The sequence below is a fragment of the Tubulanus polymorphus genome, chromosome 4 (genome assembly GCF_964204645.1).
Source record: "Tubulanus polymorphus chromosome 4, tnTubPoly1.2, whole genome shotgun sequence".
NCBI lineage: Eukaryota > Metazoa > Nemertea > Palaeonemertea > Tubulaniformes > Tubulanidae > Tubulanus > Tubulanus polymorphus.
The window spans coordinates 4886406-4906002 of NC_134028.1; the positions used below are offsets into that span (position 1 = coordinate 4886406).

Genomic DNA, 19597 nt, shown 5'->3' on the forward strand with positions numbered 1-19597 from the left:
TGAGGATCAATATATTAGCCTGGAGTAAATGATCATAATAATGTACTTGAATTATTTTCAGGTTTATGTAAACACGATGCAGAATCACGTATATGTGTTGTGTCATAAACAAATGTACTCTTTTGGTGTGATAAACTAATATCATTGATCATGACAATTTGGTGATCATAATCAGTTTAACGGAGACTCTCTCAACGTTATAGAATAACTTTGAAGACGACACCAAATTCAAAAGTTGTGTTATACTATTCTGAACTTGTTTAACGCATTGCCGTGGAACTGCTTCTAGGGCCTCATCTCCGGTTCCCTGATCATATTTTGTGGAGGAAGAATTGTTGCAATCTGAGAACCTAACAAAAAACTGGTATAATACAAAAACACGTCGTCACAAACTGAGATCTAATCTCTTTATATCAGCTGTAATTATGTCATTGATTCGGCTCCAGGTACTTCAAAGGGATATCAATTAGCCGCCCAGTTATTAATATATGAGACAAAACTCAGATCAGCAGGATATTGGGTAACACCTTAATCACTCGTATTACTACTTTCCACAAGTTATTTGTTGATGAGGACAAAACCCGCGGCGGCACGATTTTCCATGAGGATAACATTCGAAAAATACCACTGAAAGCAACCTAATACTTCTGGCAAGAATGTTTTTCAAACAGAAAACAGAAAATCAATTTTTAAGGCAATGCATCTTTTTTATTCATGAGTTATTTTATGAAGACCTGCGGCTAGTTTTATAGACCTGATGTCATTTCGATTATCGGTCGATTATGTTAACCCCTTAAGGTTTTCTGGCGTGTATTTCGGAGCTTTGAGTGAAAATTCAGAGGACAAAAACCCAGAAAACATTTATTCTAGAACTTTGATTCGATGATCATAGAACTGGTAGGATGGATATTTTTACTTGAATTCGAAATTAAGCAGATTTAAAACAGTACCCGATCAAACAAAAGATCTATAAGAACCATAAACACCTCGCTAGACCTGCTTTAAAACGGTTGAAAGCATTTTACAATGAAATCGAAACACTTATTCGACGTCGGGGGAGAATCGTTTGAATTTAATCCAACTAAAGCTAAGCCGCCTGCAACTGCGTTTGACAGTCAGGGACGGGAATTACAGATAAAATCTTTTGGCGTTTTATAATTGAATTTCTGATAATCTCCGTTAAAAACCAGATTGAAATCATTCGATTTGACAATAAATCATTATCATGCTGTATGGATAGAGCCGCCCGAGCTGCACGTTCCTCGAATAAGCTCAGCAAAAATCCAAAAGATACCTCCAGTTTCTTCTTTTTATTTCTGGAGGCTTTTCTTGACGGCTTATAATATGTATTCAAAAGTGATTTGATTGAAATATCTTATTTAACAAACAGAAACCATTTCCCTTGTTCTTTTTATTCCTGGAGGCTTTTCTTGTCGGCTCATAATATGTATTCAAAAGTGATTTGATTGAAATTTGAAATATCTTATTCAACAAACAGAAGCCATTTTCCTTGATGTTCTCAAAGAGGGTTCGAACTAAAGACCCTATGATCAAGGTTTTTGGAAGTTTTTCGAAGTTCCACAGAGTTCCAATATAGTTTTTGTGGTGTATGTATGGCAATATGAGGTTTAGGGATTGTTGAATAATAGTGCAGAAGATCGAATAATAAACTGATGAAATGTTAACTTCAAAAGCGAAAAAACCTCTTGATCTCGTCGGGAAAATGCTTCAAAGATCTATTCTTGTTCACAGAGAATCGATATGAAAAATATCAATTAACCATTACAGCTGACTAAGCAATAGTCAAACGAGACTTATTGATTAGGAATGCAAAAAGACAGTTGACAAAAAGAACTATGAAAGGCCATATCAGAATCAAATAGCACCAAAGGAAGGTCTGGTCTTTTCAGGTGTTGGAAAAGCTTAAAGATGTATATTTGAATGTCTGTATCCGCCATACAAGTCAAAAATACCCTCGCGAAATATAGAAAATCTTTGATCCTTCAAAAGAGAATCTGATAAGCTTTCGACATCGAGTTCCCCGGACAGATGTTACTTAACCGTCGTTGAGCTGAAGAGCGCGAATATAGTCCAATCTATTTTTGACGACGCAAATGAATTGGTTCGTGAACGTGGAGAGAAGCCATTCTGTACAGTATCTCTGAGATGGATGGTATAAATCTTGCCGATCCGATGAACAGGAACGTTTTAACGGTGATTCCCATGCCGGTCAGAGCGTTAACGATTAAGCTTATAATCAGGTAACTTCCCGTCGCTCTAGCAGCAAAACGAGTCCGCTATGTGTGCTCCTAATTCGACGCGATAAGCATCGAATACTAATGCCACTTCCGAAACGGTCTTACAAAGGTCACTTAGGAATAGATTGTTTCTGTTAAGATGCAGTTACTCGCGACGCCGTTCCGTAAATGTAATCATCCCCAATCGGACAGCTCATTAAGGCGTGGAGAGAAAAGAGGCTTGTGTGTCGCAGCCAGGCGAGGCCAATACACGAGGCGAAATTCAGAATTACCACTGGCAGACTTTTTTGTCATCAAAATGCTGTAGGAACAACTCAGAAACATTTCTCAATTCCTTTTTGGTTTACGAGTTGATAAACACTTCTCTATCTCTTCATTCACGTAAAAGACGACCATCCAGCAACACAATGAAGTAGTATGGGGGATTCGGACAGCCATGTATATATTCATATTAATCTGGGGTGAATGAGTTTAAGACTGTTTGAACAAACCAAATCATAAACTAAGCAAGTAGGATCTTCAAAAGAAAAGTTGAGCGTGTGGACCAGTCACTGAAATCAATATCCCAATCCTGGATGTTGTCTCAGTCTTTAAACGACCATATGCAATTCTAAAGAATTCATTTTAGATTTCACAAATATGTATTAACGCAACGTTTTAGAATTTGTCTTTAATAACTTCACGATGTGTCTCATGATGATAAAGTCTAACTACATAAATAAATCATTATGTATACATGTATGTGTGTATGTATGTATGAAGCAGGCTGATGTAGGATGCGTAGAATATTAGTTATTACTGGACGTAATGAGACGTGAAATGAAACTGCTGACAAACACAATGATTACATACAGAGAATCCGGTGAATAACGTGTCACCGGCAACGACCACGATCACTCCTCGTCTTCACAACACACAACATCAATTATCATCAGTAAACCTAGTTAGCATTTCACACGTTGATTTCCATCCGTGATCACGATAGGAACAATTGACTGCGCCGCATCGACGATAACAATTTGTGAAACACACAACGTTCCCGATAATTTCGAGTATCAAGTTTCTTCTTCGAAAATACCACACAGTCCGCCTATAACTTTAATGCTAAATCTCTTAATTTGAAGTCAATTCGAACGAGGGATTAATAGAAAATAGTTGACAATTAAACTCGTTATTTTCAAAACCAGTATATAGTCGAGACTTGAGTCCAAAGCTATCTTAAATCTTAAGACTATGGGTCTTAAGTTGTTAGATTAGATTAGCTCTACGGTGTAGAACCAAAATTAGCTCAGACTGGTCATAAGTTGTTAGATTGGCTATTAGATATGGTCTAAGAATGTTCTTTAGCCATGACTATGGGGCCCAGAAACTTGTATATTTTCGTATATCTCTATTGAAGCCACGGGAATGACTCGCTACAGTATTGGACTATACCAGAATCTATAAATCAATGGCAAATTTCTCACGTAAACATGGAAGAATGATTTGAAATAATCATAGATCGATGAATGATGAGATTGTTAGTTTGAGTGAGTGTTTATAAACTAGTGCGAACACGAGAGATATCTATAAATGATTGATGATTGTGTATCTGGTATCAGGAGAATTTAGGAAACGCGAAATACCCACATCTCAGCGTTAGGAAATAGCGTGTTCTTCAATCTTCGTTAATATTCGGTGCTAATTGTAAAATGTGCAACACGTCATAATATAATCATCAGGATCCAGATCGGCACAGTTCTGACTTAAATTTGACTCTTGAGTTAAAACATTGAAAATAAGCTGATTTCAACTCTAGAGAAGGCAATCACAAGTATGGAACCAGGCCCTGAAGCACTGGTGCCACACACGCGGGCTTAAAAATGCGATGATCTTACGATGAACTATCCATAAATAGTTTCTTTTCAATGAGAATCTTTCCAGCCGCTCTGGGTCAATCATCCTACTGTACGTACTGTTGCATGTCAAAACATGTTTCTTAGAGATCAATATTTGCAGATCTTATAAAACACGGAAATAGTTTTAAGATTGAATGTTTTTGAAAATATTCAGTGCTTGAAGCATTCAAACATTCGGATTCCCGGCACTCCGTCAATATATTTGGTTTAGAAAAAATAGATCAAGCTTTCGCGGGTTTTTTCATTATCTTTACAAATGAATATGATTGAAGTCTAGCTTTCAGATTGAAATACTGTCGGTTCCGCGTTGCGCCGGGTCTCCGAAAATTGCCCGGTACGATTCCGGCCAGACAAGCGTTTACCACGCTCTTACATGGTCTTTAATAGCGGGGATTCGACCTTATGGCAATTCTACTTGGACATCCTAAGCAACAATGTTATAACGTAGTCAACTAAGAATCATCCGGCTCGAATCCCTGCCTGACTAACCGAATCTCTATAATGCTGTGCGCGACCGTACTAGTGCGCCACCTGGCTGCCTGTCGTCCTTTACTACTTCCGGTCTTATAGCAAGAATTATTGGGTACGAGAAAAATTAAATAAGTGTCTAAAATCCCTATTCATCGGCATCGAATGATGCTGTTCTGAAAAACCTTCAATTGTAGGGTTATTTTCCATGATTTTAAAGAGATTAGTTGTTTGTAAAGCGGTTATATATTGATATTTCAGCCCTGATCGATCATGGTTCAGAGATTGACTTTCCGTCGACGATTGTCGTACAACACGAAATCAAACGCGAAAAAGATGTAAGTTTACAATAATTCAGTTGAATCTCAGCGAATTGATTGCTTTATTCGTAATTCTGGCAGATAATTGATGTAGATGTGACTGCCTCTGATTCGAGGAGGCTCTCGCGTCACCTTCCTTCCTTCCTCTCTCATTCGTATGACTTTTTTGTTTATAACAATTTTGTATTTTCTTTTTTTCATGTTTCGTACAGTTCAAAAACACCAGGTATGAATTTTCTAAATTACTGCCTGTTTGAATCTCTGAAGTTGAAATGTAATTTATTTTTATCTTTTTCTCAGGCGGTCGTTTGGTTTATTTATATAAGAAAAAAGCTGGATCGATCCCAAAATGTGGAGATTGTAAGATCAAATTATCCGGGGTAAGTTCCTGTATAATTTTGTGAAATAGAATTAAGTTGTCAGTTATTTTTTCTTTCTAAGTGAAGCATTGAGCATAAAAACGGGTCATTTCTGATGTCAAATCTTGTGGAACTGAATCCTGTACTTTAACTTTGAAACTGGAATCAGAACTGTAGAACTGAAATAAGTTGTCAGTTGTTTTTTTGCAATTTAGATTCGAAGCATTAAATTTGCTCATTTTTTATGTTTTACCCAAGTTAAATCATAACTGACCGGAACTAGATCAGAATCTGAAGGATAATGAACTGTGGAATTATAGGTCCATATAATTCCTTAAAGTGATGCATTTATGTTGTTATTCAGATCACCCCAGCTCGACCAAAACAACTGATGTCGATGTCTAAACGACACAAGACTGTAACGAGGACTTATGGCGGATCAAGATGCCACAAATGTGTGAGAAGCAGGTTCGTAATTAGATCCTTCAGTTTCACGCAGCTTAAAATGGTGCAGTTTTCATTGTAATACCAAGAGCGCCCACCAAGTACAGTGAAAGAGGGCATTAGCCGTAGCACCAAGTTGGGATTAGGGGTCATTCATTTATTACGTACGCATTAGGGGAGAGGGGTCAGTGCTATTGCGTACTGTAATGCTTAATGTATACGAAAAAATGGCCGATTTTGCGTACAGGGGGGAGGGGGGTTGAAAAATTCAAATTTTATGCGTATGTAATAAATGAATGATCCCTTAATTGACAATTTAAGTGATTTGATTACTTATCAGACGATTCACTTAACCAAGTTAGACTGTATTTCACTGACCGAGTTTGGTGAAAATGAACCCACAGTCACATATTGGGAATCCCCTGGATTTTCAAGTAGAAAAGGGCCCAATCTACTAAATCTATGGCCCTAACTAGGGCATTGGCACCCCTCGACCTCCTATGGGGACGGGACTCCCGCCCATCATGAGTTGAGCAGGTTTTAATGTGATTAATATTCGACGCTTTTATTTGATTTCAGAATTGTTCGTGCTTTCCTGATTGAAGAACAGAAGATAGTCGTTCGAGTGTTGAAGGCTCAACAAGCTTCCGCCAAGAAATAACTATTTATGTTTAGTATCAGGATTCGAAATAAAAAAAATATTTAAATGATAATATTGCATCAGTTGTTTTCTGTGTGGATGGATAGTGATAGGATCGATTAGGAAGTTTTGTAAGTCTTCTTTATAACAAAATGTTACTTGAACCACTAGCAACAGATGTAGTAAATACAGGATTTGACGAAATAGGGACAGCAGCCATAGAGACTTGGAGAAAACAGTGATAGAGGAGACCAGGCCATCGGCATATTAGATGAGACTGGACAGTAGCAATAGAGGACAGTAAACACTTGGAAGAAAAGACTAAGAAAAAAGAGATTTTGTTATAAATAATTATATTAACTTCAGTATAATTCTCCCTACAACAATGAATATATAAAAACATAATACAATATATATATATATATATAAATAAGAGGACGGATGGAGTGTGTAATAGCTCTAGCTGCCTGAGTGAAATTCTTCAGGATGTGCAGATTTGTAATCTTCAATAAATTTCTCGGTTTTGATTATCACCTGATACGTTTCTTCAATCTAGAAATTGATTCATGGTTCAGACAGTGAATGCGTACAGCATAAGAGAACGTAACGATAAACCACAGTTCTGCTAATAATGCTAAACGTACCTGTTTTAAAGATTCCTCATCTGCTGCAAATAGATGAATTCCTCGTTCATAAACCCGTCTAGCAGTGTCTAAATCTCCAGATGAACATGCGAATCTAATTGCTAATGACATGTTATGAGCGTCTTGAGTAAATTCAATCAGTTTTAATAAGTACTTCACAGCCATTGAATAATTCTTCTGCACACGATATGTATCAACGAGTTTGCCTAATATATGCTGCAATTCAACATTCAAAATCTTATAGTTAAGTCAGAGTACAGTGGAACGTTATAATGAACTCAGATTTCATAAACAAAGTCAAACTATCTAACTTATTTTAAACTGGATACAAGAAACTAATACTACAAACTAATTTTCTCGTCCCCTGAGTTTGTTGTAACAAGGTTCAACTTATAATTCCAGTAATATGTGCTGTATAAAGGAAAATACCTGGTTATCAGGATGTTTGTCATGTCCATACTGTAACACAGATATTGCGATATCAGGCAGTTCAGCTCCCATAATGAAGTCAAACAACTGAGGGAATACTGCTGGCTTTTCTGAATAAACTGATGACTTCAGAAATGAAACAACCACATCCGAATCTCCAGTCGGCAATAATTCAAATTCCATTTTGCCTCTGATTAAGTAATCGCTCTCTGGAAATCTTACAATATGAAATTAAGATCAATAATTTTAGGTAACATAGACAGAGACAAAAACAATAATATGAGATCTTAGTGAAGAAAAAAGAACTAACTTTCACACATTGTCAACAGTTTCAATTACCTTTCCAAACCAGCATCAATTGTATATTGATATGATCGCTCAATTTTTGAATCTAGTTTTCTATCAATTTGAATCAGCTGCAAGTAATGTATATCCTCTCCAATGTTATAAGGTATCATTCCCAGCAGAACTTTTCTCGCTTTCTCAAATTCCTGCGCTTCAAGGAAATGAGTGATCATAGATCCATGTATTGGTATCACTTGAGCGTTGTATCCAGCTTTCAACCTTTCCTGCAGCATTTCAACTACACAAAAAGAAACTTAAATTTCAAAGGTATTCACGAATTTCATCTACTATTCAGACTATACCGAGTCCAGTTGATTGAGTGGATCAATTTTTCAAACTTACATGTCAGCCAATATTGTTCTTCAGCCTCTTGCCATCGATTTGTTAACATCATTATTTTGACTGCATTTTCCGTACTGTTATACAACTCTACCCAAGTAGTTGCAGTTGAATTCTACAAATAGACATATAGATTTTAATATAGAAAGTAAAGACTTGATAAAGCAAGTTATACATAGTAGGCCAACTTACCTTGAATATACCCAGCGCTTGTAGAGTATATTTTAATGCTAACTCAGAATCATTTTCCATGCAAGCTATAACAGCGAGATTACTTAATGTCCGAGCAACATGTAGTGATTCACTTCCTAAAGCATTCTCACTGATCTGAAGAGCCCTGAAATGAATGTGACGGGAATATATACAACAATTTCACCATTGTAAGTCCAATATGTTTTAAGCATCGTGGATAACAGGAGATATCATCAATTACAGCTCTCTGAAGTTCCCAAACCTAGGTAAGTACTAGGCAGTTATTTTCATTAATCACATAACTCAGAATTCATTGAATTTTCTACTCACTGCTCGTACAGCTTTTTCGCATTTTCCAAATCTCCTTTCCTACGTTTGCACATAGCTAATGAATTGAGAGCGTTTCCGAGTTCCGGTGGTAGTTGACCGGGGTACGCTTCATTATACCACTATGGAGAAGAAATATTCAACAGGTTCAGTATCTCGATATTTTATAGGATACTAGAGGCATTAAAGTCTAATACAATAAGAGTTAAGTTTGAAGATGTGAGAATCTACCTGAACACTTTTTTCTAGGTATTCGATTGCAACTGATAAGTGAGGGTTGTCAGGCTCAGGAAGAGGTCCAGCTTGATCCAAAGAAACGACACCCAGGTTATGGTATGTTAGAGCTCCTTCGCGTAAAATCAATGTTTTCGGCAATCTCTGGCATACGTCCAATGACTTTAAGAAGTATTCTTCAGCCTGCAATTCAATCAAAGTATGCTGGGCTGGACATAACAATCAATCAAGCACTCAGAACTACTGCAAATACACCAAAGATCTTTAGGAGAAAATGCATCCCTTACCTTATCAGAAATACCCTGACGTAGATAGATTACTGCTAATCCATGGTAAGAGGAAGACAAAGCCTTGATTTCACTATCATTTGTGGCATCAAAACTGAAAATGGATATTACCAACAGCATCAGTGAAATTCATTTATCAAACCCATTTTTCATTGTAGGAGCATCAAAACTAATTCTACCTTTCGCATTGTTTTAAGACTTTCTTATGCAAGATTTCGCCTTCATCATATTTCTCTTGATCAACAAGACATATCGCCAGTGCATTCATGTAGCTTGTGATAAGTTTCTCTTGTAAAGGATGATATGAAGTCCTCTGATAAAACAATTAAGGGTAAATATTCATCTTATAGTGTGTATTGTAGATATATCATACAGAAAACTCAGTCCATTACCAAAACTCAGTAGCATTAGGGCAAATGTAAATATTTCACGGAATTGAGAATAAGGAAAATGGAAGGTTCCCCTTACAAATTTCAGTAAAATCCACGGGCCCAAGACTTGAGCAGTTTACTGAGTTGACCAGTACTGGGTGAAAGAGGAGTTGACTGTATTGAGAAGGATGATGATTGTTTCCAGTATAGCCTACCAATACTTACTGCACAATGAAGCATCCCTCTTACTAATATCTCTTTACCGTGGTGCCATTCATTGAAATCAAAAAGATGCATCAATTCCAACATTACATATTCAATCTAAAAATGAATAAGAATAATTAACAACCGATAAACTGATTGTATTCCCAGTCATGAAGATAATGAATACTTTAAAAATTGATGTGAAGTTTGTTCGTCAGTTTCGAGATTTATCTAAATCTCATCTTCAGAAAAATAATAAGAGGTTTTACTAACTGTTTCTCTGAAAATGGGATTTAGATAAATCTCGAAACTTATTAGTTAGATAAATCTCGAAACTTATTATTAATTTATAAGGGCTTTCTGATGTATGATAACTATTGAAAAGAATGGTCAGTAATGCTGTAGATATAAAGGGCCTGGTAAGAAAAAGTGGTAGCTTTTTATCTGTCTTTCAAAATAGTAAACCACAGTATTGAGAAAGATGATTACCGGCACAAGTGGACTGAGATCTTCATAATGTTCCAGTTGATCCACATAACAATCAACAATCAGTTCATTCAGTTTATTTAAATATCGAACAGCTACAATTTCCTGTTTGAATTGCGTCTGCTTCCAATAATTACAAACCATAAATTCTTCTCTGAAATGAAGGAGAATACATAATACAATGCAAAAACACGAAAAATATATAAGGGCATTTCGATAAGAACTTACTCTTTGAATAATTTCATGAAGCAAAAATAATCAAGTAGAATTTCCGCCAACATGTCGGTTTTTCCAGCTCTAAGAAAGAGCCATGGAATTTCAAAAATCCAAACAGGCATGGAATCACTGAATGACCTTGCTGGCTGAAAAGTTTATCCAAAACTGACTAACGTAATGGACATGATTACAGTATCAATACCTCAAATTAATCAAACTCACTGTTTTTTTGTATTCCGCATACAAATACAAAGCAATTTTACCAGCAATTCTTTGTAACTTTTCTTTACTGGTCAAGTAGCGCTTTTCAATGGCAGTTGTTAACTTTGGAAAACCAATGCTGTAATAAAGAAACGAATATGTATTACAATTCAGGCTCAGCCGCTCAGGTCTAAGCTTGAAATCGGCGAGAGTATACCTTAAAAGTCCATCTTTAAGAACGAGATATTTTTCGATAGCGAAATAAAGTGGGGACCAGAGATGTGACGGCAAATGAAACAATGCGACAAGCTGCATCTCAGAAATGCCTCGACTCATGATTGCTATCGATGTTAAAACGGTCTCGACCAGATTTGGGAATTCATCCGTGTTGTAATCTTGGTCGAGTTGTTCCAAATATTTCATGAACGCTTCATCGATGCTAAAAACGAGAGAATACAAACTGATTAAATCTGACATGTACATTTTCTTCAACTACGTCGATGAAATGAAAAATACCTTTTTGCCTCTAGAAAATTTTCAATCTTCTTTGTAATATGGAGATAATATCCTACAGTGCACAATCCATCCACCATGATATTCAGAAACATCGGATTTGAAGTCTGATCAGCTTGCAATACTAATTTCCTTTGTTCAGTAGAAAATTCTTTACTTCTCATGGTAAGGATGGCCTGAAATTAGTGACTCGATAATATCAGAATTGGTTAAGTTATCCAATTGAATGTATCAAATTCTAGTGATAATTCATACTAATTCTTTGAGTTCACTTGAAAAATAAATTCTTAACGCCTTACATCACATAATTCAGCCTTCTGCGCCAGTTCAAGAGGTTGTATATTCAGTGGTTTGTATTTACGGTTCTCGACTAATTCAGAAATTGTGGCTTCATCATCCGAGCGAGTTGAAACCAGAATAAAAACTCCATCACTACGAACCTTGGGAAGCCAATATAACAACTGAAACAAACACAATCACATTCCCAGAAGATAATTAAATAGACCCTCATTAATCACAGCACCCTGAGGTTTTGGTAATCAAGAGAAAAACTTTGAAAAACGTTTTGAAAAATTTGCCCATACCAATTGAATCAAAACATTACTGATAACTTACATAGTTTTTTTTCGATTGTCCATTTTTCTATAAATCAAAAGAAGGCACACGATTACCTTTGACGTTTTTCCTATATCTTCAACTCGGTCGATACCATCGATGATAATATATATCGTCTTTCCATTTTCAGCAGCAGTATCGAATAGATTTTGCAGTTCTCTCAGATATTGTTCTATCTGATCGGTTTTACTAACTCTTCCATCTAAACTAGAATCCTTACCACTGTCATTAACCGCTATTCCTAATCCTTTTCCGATTGTTGATTTCATTCGAAATAGAATGTTCTGTTTATCTGTATTAAAGAATAAAGTACAGATTTTCAATTTTCAATTTCCAATCTGAGAATGCATCAACTATGGTGTATGTATGTAATTTTTAAAATCTTTTTGTGATCAATCTTTTTTATGGCTTGCCCATTATCACCTTTTTTTACATTTACTGCTATATGTACTTTACCTGTGCTATGCTGAGGAAATCCGACAAAATGATAAGCAATGATTGAATTGGAAACTGATTGCAGAGAATTCAGCCACATACTGATAGCTGAAGACTTTCCCGATCCTGATTCACCAAGAATCAACAATTTTCTATCGCCTGAAAGATTAATGAATCATTATTTAATACATACTCTACCTCATACCCATAAAATAATCATATACGCAACATTTTCACCTGATGAAAAATGCTGTTTAATCTCATTTACATAATTCAAATCTCTGACATAAAGTGTGCATCGACTATTTTTGAAAGCTTCGTGTTGTTGCCATTCCTGTTGAGCTGGAGTCAAATCGGGTGGTGCTACTAATAGTACTTCATTTAGATATTTCCAAACAGAGTTGAACATGAATTCCACCCCCTATGAACAAATACACTATTATCATTAAAAACTGCTGTAAAATGCAAACATGTATCTAATCATCTAACTTACTTCTTTTGGAGTTTTATAAGCCATATTGATACCAATTGTCTGAAATCAGAAAATTTATGAATATACACGTAATATCAAACCCTGCATATTAAGAATGGAAAAGTGGAGTCCGAAAAGTTCCCTTGAGCTAATATTTACTCAACATTTCGACTAAGTCATCTACAGTAAGACTGAAGTATGATAGGCTATACCATAGTCAAAATATCGAATAAACTACTAGCTCATGGAAACATTTCTTCTATTTTCAGTGTAGGAAGTATTTGTTAATACCTTTGATTCGGAATGTTTTACTCTTTGTTTCAGATCATCCATATATGATTTCGCGTGCTCACTTTCAACCATATAAGCTTTAACTTCCCATTGATCTCCAGCCTCTAAAGCTTCTTGACGGTTCTTATCATCAAATGACTGCAAGTTAAAATATAATATGACATCAATTGAATATCTTAACCAAGGCACGATGCTGTTGCATTCACTATCAGTGCTGAGTGCCAGGGTGCCTACATTTACACGATTTGCTTTCTTCCAGGATACCCTGCTGTTATTTCACCTCAGTATATAAAAAAGTCATAATGTCCTTATTATCTAAATCATCATTGTATTCAATTACATATTGATGTAAATTATTCAGGAAATAGAAGATAAGATATGATATGAGTGTTAAGCGAGTGCTGCGGCCTGCAGTTGTGTGCGGGAAACACTTTATCTACCTTGTCTCGAAAACAAATACAAGTAGCCATCGCGCCGGGATTGTTTAAATGACCATGTAGAAATTCGAGTTCAGTCACGCTGCGGTCACGGTACTTTTCCACCCATCTGAACAACGCGCTGGCAACATCGAAATTCTTCTGAAGGGTTGCATCATTTTCACCGTGCCAACCATAACGCTACAAAAAAGAATTTTTCATTAAATAATTTCCCGGCCATGAGTCTTGAATTTTGGATGTCGGCTTAGGCTTTACGGAGGTTATAAGGGGCCGCTAGTTGATGCGTGCCAACAATGTGCTGACAATAATTATGTTGACATTTTGTGATAGCCTAGTCGCGTTAAGTCAATGTTGACATAATCATTGTCGACCTTATCGCTTCCATAAAAACCTCACCTGTCCAAAATATCCAATGAAGATATCAGATCGATCACATTCTCGAAGACAGATTTCAATAGTTCTAGCACTATCAGCAGATTCTGTAGTGATCCCCCATCGCATATCTACAGGACAGAACTGTATCCCTCTCGATCGGCACAATGCTTGTATCTGCGGAAAATAAACTCGCCGAAACAGCTCCCTCTCATTTTCCATACCTCTAAACGGAGATGAGAAAAATATTCGACAAACTCGTGGATCTTTGAGACGTTGCGTCCTCCATGCCCCGGGATTACCAGAATCGAGCTCCATCTTTCCCCAAGCCCTATGATTCTCCAACAGCCAGGCAGCCTCTTAAGTGAACCAACTAATATCAACTACCACAACAATCGTGGCTAGCCCAGATTTTAAGAACTGAAAAATAAATACACATAGTAAATAGAGCAATTTTTGATTGTGACTTTTGTGTCTGGCTCGTTCATGAAAACTGCTCCAGTCTCACAAACTGGACTCGAATTTAACAACATTGCTTACCACTCATATCAACTTTCATCTAATAGGAGTATGTGTGTGTGGACAAAGTGTCTTGTTAGGAAATGTCAATAAAATTAGATTGAACTTGCGTTGCGTGGGTAAAACTTTGACGACGACCTTCAGAATTTGGTCTCTTTTTTTATAGTTTTTTAAAAGTTTTTTTTAGTTTTTAGTTGTCTTGTCTGGTAGGTACACGACATTATTGACATGTATTGCCCATTTGTATTTGTATCATAAGGCGTTAATAATTATTAATTGAATTGAATTGTCAAACAAGTGCTGCCCCCTAGTTTCGTGGGTAAGTGAGTAAAAATGGCGTCGAAGTTGAACGATTCGCATAATAATGGTGATGGAGTTGAATTAAAGAAGGTGACACCGAGCGGTGAAGCAGCAGCAGCAATAAGTAGTAATGGAGGAGGTGGAACTAACAGTGTCGTAGATATAGGAGAACATTATTATGTGCAGAGATCTGATGAAACATGGCGTAAGTTCAACCTTCCAAGTTCAATTCACTCAATCAAATTCAACGAATGAATCCCCACTCACTCACAGTCTAAAAGTTTTAGTGTCTTTACTTATAATAACAAATCGCCTTTTTTTTCTGTGGTATATAATAAACAACCGGTATTTATGATATTTCAGATCCTGCTGAAGTGATTCAGAGCAGAAAAAATGATGGACATCATGAATACTATGTACATTATGAAGGATGTAAGTTACTTTCCGAGTGTCCGCAAATAGTAAATGTATTGGAGCGTTTTATTGGACGTCGTTTTGTTGTTCGTTGTAGTTAATCGAAGATTGGATGAATGGGTGACGGGAGAACGATTCGATTTAGGTCAACGAATCGCGGACCGCACACGACATAAAGAACCTGCGACTCATCTACTGACCGACCTCAGTGATGGCACTGATCGAAAAATAACTAGAAATCAAAAACGTAAACACGATGAAATCAATCATGTACAGAAGGTTAGATTGAGAAATTAATTAACAGTGCATTCAGGAAATTCATGTAATTCATTACATGAATTTCCTGAATGCAATGTTTGAGTGCAAGTGATCTTGTTTTCTTAAATTCTGCATCTTGTATGAAATAATTAAAACTAAAATGTTTTATTTTTAAGACATATGAAGAAATGGACCCGACGACTGCAGCCCTGGAAAAAGAACACGAAGCTGTAAGTTTAGAATCTCTCAGAATCAATGTAGCATGTCACAATTCTGTTGTTCAAACTCTACTATAAAACTGTAACATGAACTGTAGAATTGATTCATTGATCTGGATCTGTGGAATTGAATCCTTGATCTGTGGAACTGGGTCCTGAACTGTGGCACTGGGTCCTGAACTGGAACTGGGTCCACAGAGACTGTAACTCCTCGATCCTGGATTGTGGAACTAGAGCATGAACTGAGTCCTGGAACTGTGGAACTGGTTCCAGAATTGCAACTGGGGCCATATCTGTGAAACTGGGTCCTCGATCCTGGATTGTGGAACTAGAGCATGATCTGAGTCCTGGAACTGTGGAACTGGTTCCAGAATTGCAACTGGGGCCATAACTATGAAACTGGGTCCTGGATCTGTGGAACTGAATCCTTGACTGATTTCTTTATTATCAGAAAATGTTTTATTGTTATTTTTTTAGATCACAAAAGTGAAGTATATCGATAAAATTCAAATCGGAAAATATGAAATTGATGCGTGGTATTTTTCACCGTATCCGGAAGAATACGGAAAACAATCGAAATTGTGGATTTGTGAATATTGTCTGAAATATATGAGATTGGAAAAATCATTCCGTTATCACCAGGTAACAAACTCATTTCAAGGTTCTCAAAAAAATCTCAGCTAGATCTCACTGTGATCGGGACTGACACTAGTCGCGTGTGATGTTAAATAATTATTTATTTTTGTAGAGTCAATGTACCTGGCGTCATCCACCGGGCAAAGAAATATATCGTAGAGGAACATTATCTTTATATGAAGTCGATGGAAAGGATAGTAAGGTATGAAATTGAATTCTGTCTTAACGAATTTGCTTTGATTGATTGACCAAAATCTTATAGTAAACCCTGCTTGCCTGTAGGCAGTCGGAAACAGGTATGGGTCGTTCTTGTATTTTGATTTGCTGTTTTATCGATTACAGATCTACTGTCAGAACCTGTGTCTTCTCGCTAAATTATTTCTCGACCATAAAACATTATATTTCGACGTGGAGCCCTTTCTGTTTTATATTCTCACTGAAGTTGATCGATACGGGTGTCATTTAGTCGGCTATTTCTCGAAAGTACGTACAAAATTCATCCCTTGATCTCAACCTGATTTAACCGTATTTAACACGTATTGAATTTTTTGTATGATTTTTCAGGAAAAAGAATCTCCCGATGGAAACAACGTCGCTTGTATTCTTACTTTACCGCCGTTTCAGAGGAAAGGATACGGAAAATTTCTCATCGCATTTAGTAAGCGTCAACTCTGAACCTGTCGAAGCCTTTTCGTTTTAACAATCGGTATTTGCTATCATTTCAATTTGCAGGTTATGAATTATCTAAAGTAGAAGGTGTAGTCGGTTCGCCGGAAAAACCATTGTCCGATTTAGGAAAGTTGTCATATCGTAGTTATTGGACGTGGGTTTTACTCGAGATATTACGCGATTTCAGAGGAACGTTATCAATCAAAGATCTGAGGTAAATATTTCACAAACTGGTTCTTTCTAAGCTTAAAAAATTGCTATTAAATACGACTTTCAAATACGGCTATTTTCAGTCACATGACGAGTATTGCGCAAGGTGATATTATAAATACGCTGCAGACTTTAAATATGGTGAAATATTGGAAAGGACAACACGTTATTTGTGTGACACCGAAACTCGTGGAAGAACACATGAAAAGTTCTTCGTATAAACGGCCACCTATAAGCATCGATGTGTCGTGTCTGAAATGGTCTCCTCCTAAAAGATCGGCTAAACTCATGAAGAAATATTAGATTTATTGTGACTGCGTAATATTGTTTATTGTTAATGTAGCTTTCAGTGTATTCAATACATCCTCATTGAAGTTAGTCGTTCACTACTGATCCTTGTAAATGACGACGCGTGTAAATATAAATGCATTTTATAAAACAGAAATTTTCTTTCAAAATTTATGCCGTAGGATGCCTCGCTTGTATTGACTGAGAGATGGACAGAATTCCACAGATCTTCCTTTAAAGTTTTAATTTTCGGATTTAATTTTAATTTTCGGATTTAAAACAACGAAGAATAGCGAGTATATTACAGGATATTTGAGATGATTTTATTAATTCTACTGAAAACGACCAAAACAAACTTTCACGTAGAACAATTTACATAACTGAATTTTATATGTTTAATGTACAAGACTTGAAAAATATTTGTATATTTGTGCTGATGGACAGACTGCGAGTTCTTACACCGGTTCTTCAACTGTGGGTTCACGTACTTTAGGTTTGTTAGGGTTATTTTCTAACAGCCAGTCTGCTAACCAAATCTACAAAATTAAAAAATAAATTACACAATTGTCATTTCGATATACTGGTACCCTATTTAATTAACCCTGAAAATAGGATCATGTCAAATTATCTTCTCAAAACTTTTGGTTAAGCTGTTATTGCTTACTTCAAGTTTTCAATGAGGAAGAAAATTCAAACTTATACGATTTACGATTAAACTTGTTCGTAACACTTAACTTGGACCCAGTATCCCATGAGTTAAGATTTCACTCCGAGGAAACTGATGGAAAATGAAATGATTTTAACGCGACAGTTGGACAGATTGTATAACTGGATCGTTGTGCTATCTTTCTAATCTTACCACGGGATCTGCAGGTTTTTGTTTACATAGATTCGTTAATCCCTTCAGTAACGTCGGATTAACAGCTTTAGCGAGATAATCGCGTGCAGCTTGACCGACGGGGATCGGCTCCACAACACTGTCCGGGAAGAAGAATCTGATTTCACGCTCGGCGGATGAGAAACAATCGCTACCATGCAATGCGTTCCTCTGGTCGTCCGTACCGTAAATAGCACGCAGGCTGAAATTCATGAAAATTACAAGCTATCAGAAATAACAAAATTAAGATTTTTCAAACCAAAATGGTCAAGGTAAAAAGTACACGTGAATTACTATTTTTTTCTGTCACTTCATCAGATTAATAATTCAGAGACAATAGATCAAGATGGTAGAGATTACTGAATGGGCTCTACTGTAACTTTATTGGTCAACGTAATAATTCACAGAAAAGAAACTAACCAATCAGGATGAGTCTGCCTTGCTTTCAGTGTATTCGTCGGTCCAATCAGTGTTCTCCAATGAGAAATAGCGCCCTCTTTAGCGATCACCATAGGAATAATCGGTCCTTTACTCATGTAAGCCACTAAACTTGGGAAGAACATTTTACCAAAGTGTTCGGCATAGAAATCGCTGGCCTGTTCAGGGGTTAATTTAACCCTCCGCTTCTGCAAGCGAGACAATCAACAAATTAATGATATTGAAAATGATGGGTCTGTGATTGGACGCGAGGCTTCGATTGGTCTACAGATTCTGGAATTTTCTTCTGGCGCTCCTTTCGTCCAGAATCTCTCCACCTATTCACCAGAATGGCATAATAAACCTGATAGAAGTGGCCGGTAGTGAGTTTGAAATCGGGAATTGATATTCTTAAACGGGAATACATACAATCAAAACCTGCCTAAAAAGAAAGGATGTTATTGTCAAGAGTCCATTAATGTACCTGTAAAATAGTAAATCCTGATCTGGAAATGATATCTTCAATTTCATCAGCTTTATCAACAGCATCAGGTTTAATAATAGCCAGAGTTCGTTCTACGAAAACATCTGGAGCGGTGATTTTAATCGGTGAGTCTGTGGACCCGGTCATCTTCGTGTAATCTGTACAGAACCCGTATAGAAAGCTCACAGTACACAATACACCTAAACAAACCCCTGTCAACATTCACTTCAGCACTGTGACATACGCGTCTTCGTTGCCACGGGTTACAACCACGTCTACAAAGTCGCGGAACAATCCCACTTCAATTCAATATATCTTTTATTGAATCCTTTGATTATCGGATTTCGCGTAAAAAATTATGAAATGTCATTTCATAGAAATGAATAATACGTCTATTAACAATTTATCTATATGTATCTCTATCTCTATAAATAAGTCTCAATTTGAACTTTAAGCGCGTAAAGACTGTGGGTTTCTTCACCTAGGAAAAATACCAGGTCTCGCCGGATT

General features: G+C 36.6%; 4 protein-coding genes across 4 annotated transcripts; 2 read left to right on the forward strand and 2 right to left on the reverse strand.

The window, feature by feature from the left end:
• The first annotated feature begins 4670 nt into the window (after positions 1-4670).
• On the forward strand, positions 4671-6460 carry LOC141903973 (large ribosomal subunit protein eL34-like). Its single transcript, XM_074792394.1, has 6 exons — positions 4671-4739; positions 4886-4962; positions 5157-5170; positions 5245-5324; positions 5668-5771; positions 6327-6460. Exons 2-6 carry the CDS (start codon positions 4898-4900, stop codon positions 6406-6408), a joined length of 345 nt encoding a protein of 114 aa, XP_074648495.1. The 5' UTR covers positions 4671-4739; positions 4886-4897; the 3' UTR covers positions 6409-6460.
• Positions 6461-6773: 313 nt separating this feature from the next.
• LOC141903951 (TPR repeat-containing protein DDB_G0287407-like) lies at positions 6774-14412 on the reverse strand. The gene is made up of 25 exons (XM_074792360.1): positions 14338-14412; positions 13822-14217; positions 13429-13605; positions 12989-13126; positions 12719-12757; positions 12463-12646; positions 12247-12384; positions 11847-12082; positions 11475-11636; positions 11179-11351; positions 10880-11101; positions 10684-10801; positions 10474-10607; positions 10249-10399; positions 9781-9876; positions 9364-9497; positions 9185-9278; positions 8895-9080; positions 8667-8785; positions 8337-8481; positions 8148-8259; positions 7800-8043; positions 7461-7677; positions 7032-7247; positions 6774-6939 (listed from the first exon to the last, which is right to left on the reverse strand). The coding sequence occupies exons 2-25, from the start codon at positions 14113-14115 to the stop codon at positions 6847-6849; spliced, it is 3822 nt and encodes a 1273-aa protein (XP_074648461.1). The 5' UTR covers positions 14116-14217; positions 14338-14412; the 3' UTR covers positions 6774-6846.
• Positions 14413-14643: 231 nt separating this feature from the next.
• On the forward strand, positions 14644-17430 carry LOC141903308 (histone acetyltransferase KAT8-like). The gene is made up of 10 exons (XM_074791410.1): positions 14644-14821; positions 14980-15048; positions 15128-15309; positions 15465-15518; positions 15984-16148; positions 16255-16344; positions 16485-16625; positions 16707-16800; positions 16875-17025; positions 17105-17430. Exons 1-10 carry the CDS (start codon positions 14650-14652, stop codon positions 17322-17324), a joined length of 1338 nt encoding a protein of 445 aa, XP_074647511.1. The 5' UTR covers positions 14644-14649; the 3' UTR covers positions 17325-17430.
• A 159-nt stretch (positions 17431-17589) lies between these two features.
• On the reverse strand, positions 17590-19355 carry LOC141903309 (nucleoside diphosphate kinase homolog 5-like). Its single transcript, XM_074791412.1, has 4 exons — positions 19088-19355; positions 18607-18812; positions 18169-18388; positions 17590-17845 (listed from the first exon to the last, which is right to left on the reverse strand). The coding sequence occupies exons 1-4, from the start codon at positions 19307-19309 to the stop codon at positions 17765-17767; spliced, it is 729 nt and encodes a 242-aa protein (XP_074647513.1). The 5' UTR covers positions 19310-19355; the 3' UTR covers positions 17590-17764.
• Between the last annotated feature and the right edge of the window lie 242 nt (positions 19356-19597).